This window comes from Penaeus vannamei, chromosome 40 (assembly GCF_042767895.1).
Source record: "Penaeus vannamei isolate JL-2024 chromosome 40, ASM4276789v1, whole genome shotgun sequence".
NCBI classification, from domain to species: domain Eukaryota; kingdom Metazoa; phylum Arthropoda; class Malacostraca; order Decapoda; family Penaeidae; genus Penaeus; species Penaeus vannamei.
The window spans coordinates 21,765,064-21,767,718 of record NC_091588.1 but is presented as its reverse complement, the minus strand read 5'-3'; the positions used below and the strand labels follow the sequence as shown (position 1 = coordinate 21,767,718).

Here is a 2,655-nt window from a genome sequence, read left to right as displayed (position 1 = left end):
GGGTGTGTGGTGCGGCCCTAGTCATCTCTGCCAGGTTGCATGGCTACAACCGCACTATCAATGACGTCATTAAAGTGGTCAAGGTGCATGAATCAACCTTGCGCAAGCGTTTAACAGAGTTTGGAGAGACACCCTCCAGTGCCCTGACCCCAGAGGAATTCATGACCATGGACCTGGATGAGGAGCAGGACCCACCCGCCTTCAGGGCTGCCAGGAAGCGGGAGAAGGAGCGTGTGCAGAAGCTCCTTGATGAGCAGGAGGACCTGGACAGTGAGTTGACTGTGTTACAGCAGGAGATTGAGAAACACCTTGAGGAACGGAAACGGAAGCTAAGAGGAATATGGGCAAAATATGACAGGGAGGAGGAAACGACTGAGGAGGAGAGTGTAGAACAGGAGAGCGCTGATACACAGAAATTTATCACTGAAGCAACCTTACAGACCATAGATGAATGCTTAGGCGAGAATGGTGATGAAGCTATAAAACCGGAATTAAAAGTGCAGGGGATAGGTCCCTCTGCAGCTAGTTTGGGTCTGAAGGAAACAATAGAGGAATGCATGGAGATTCGCCCAAATGACCCAGAGCCAGAGGACCGTGGAGTGCTGGACCTCTCAGGCATTGATGAAGATGAAATTGACTCGTACATCATGTCTGATCGAGAGATCAAGCTGAAGACAGAACTGTGGATGAAGATCAACAAGGACTACTTGGAAGAATTGAAGCTCAAGGAGGAGAGGGAGAAGAAGGAGGCAGAGGAGAGAGAGAAGGAAGGCAAACCTCCAAAGAAGAAGAAGAACTACACCAAAAAGTCCAAGAGCAATGCTCCAGCAAACACTGCAGGGGAGGCCATTGAAAAGATGCTCATGGAGAAGAAGCTGTCCAACAAGATCAACTATGATGTCCTGCGGAGCCTGAAGGGTGAGGACACAGGAGGGGGGGAAGAGGATATCAAGGAGGAGAAGCCCAGCCCCAAAACCCTCAAGACCATACCAGTCGAGACACCTGAAGGCATTTCGTCTGTGCTCCACTCATTGACTGGGAAGAGACCCAGGAACAGCATCAAGGAGGAGGGAGAGAAGTCACCCAAGAAGATAAAGGGAGAGACAACTGATGCAGCCAACACCTCTCTAGGCCCCAAGGTGGAAGATGCTGAAGAAGAGGAAGAAGAGGAGGAAGAGGATTGCGAAGAAGAGGAAGCTGAGGATGAGGAAGAAGATGAGGGCAGCCTGTCCACAGCCCAGCTCCTCAGGAGACGAAGGGGAGAGGACAACTCCTATGATGATTACTATGATGACTATTATGATTAACAGAAAGAGTTTGATGGACATAGTCTTTTAATTTATTTCCTTTTCTATTTTCATGAGAAGTCTGAGCATTTTTTTCTTTAATGTCATTTGAGTGAACTGATTTTATTACCTAGCAGTGGACCACATATACAAGTCATTAACTTGCAGGCATTGAAGTTCAAGTACAAATAATATATATAAGTGAATTAGTCCTTCAGGATTTGAATCCTTGAGGATAAAGAAAGGAAAAAACATATTCAGTGAAAAAGTGAATGGAAATATCATCTTTATTATGTTTTATATGTAGCTTTTATCAATAATTATAATAGTGAAAAGAAGAAACTTACACTTCAGTTATATTGGTGTGCTGTACAGAATGTAGCTTTTATTTATTTACTTAAAAAAAATATTTTTGTCAGTATTGAGATGTTTTCTGGTCACAAAATATGAATCATTCTCATCGAAAAGATCATAATTTTAACACCAAAGGAACATTGAAAAATATGCGTTACATTTCTTAGGAGAATGGGTCATATTTTTTGGAAGATAGATACATTGGCGTTTGATTTACACAAACTTTTGTAAATTATTTCATGAATGCAAATTTGGTCTGACAGCAGCAGAATGTATAGTGTAGCCTTCAGTGTTGAATAGAGTACTTTATTTTGTGTATGAAAACCCATTTTTAATGTAATTAAAATTGTTAAACATTAAGAAAACAATTTAAAGTGGCAGTAGAAAATAAGTACCTTTCTAGATCATATTGTCATGATTTGTATTATTATTATTGTTATTATTATTATTATTATTATGATGATGATGATTGTTAGTTTTACCTTTAATGGTAAGGTAGGATGTACAATCTTTTGTTTTTATATATCATTATTTGAATATAACTACACACTGAAGAAAACACTGTATGGTATGTATATATTATAAAAGGTTGTAGATTACAGACAGATCAAAGTATAAGAAATAATGATTCTTGTAGTACAAATCAGATTGTTTCTTTATCACATCCTACTAAACTTTTAATTTATATTAGTGAAGTAAATATGTATATATATATATATATATATATATATATATATATATATATATATATATATATATATATATATATATATATATATATATGACCATTTTTAAGAATTTCATTTTATCATTATTATTATTATTATTGTGAAAGTCTAGTAGCATACATAAAATTTTGTTTGTTATGGCCATGCACATTTATGCATTCAGTATAAAAATAGATTTTAATAATAGGTTTCTTGAAATACTAAAGAGTAGAAACCTGACTCTTGATTTTATTATGTTTTGGTTCAAGAACGGCAAAAATCGCCAGGGAGGCAATTACTATACATAT

The 2,655-nt window shown here is 37.5% G+C and overlaps 1 protein-coding gene across 1 annotated transcript in view; it reads left to right on the top strand.

The window, feature by feature from the left end:
- The window catches only part of LOC113823502 (transcription factor IIIB 90 kDa subunit), a 9,485-nt gene extending 7,202 nt beyond the window's left edge, over positions 1-2,283 (top strand). The window contains exon 2 of the mRNA XM_027376156.2: positions 1-2,283. This exon is cut by the window's left edge and continues 686 nt beyond it. Within this exon, the coding sequence (XP_027231957.1) occupies positions 1-1,307 (1,307 nt within the window). The 3' untranslated portion in view covers positions 1,308-2,283.
- The last annotated feature ends 372 nt before the right edge of the window (positions 2,284-2,655 follow it).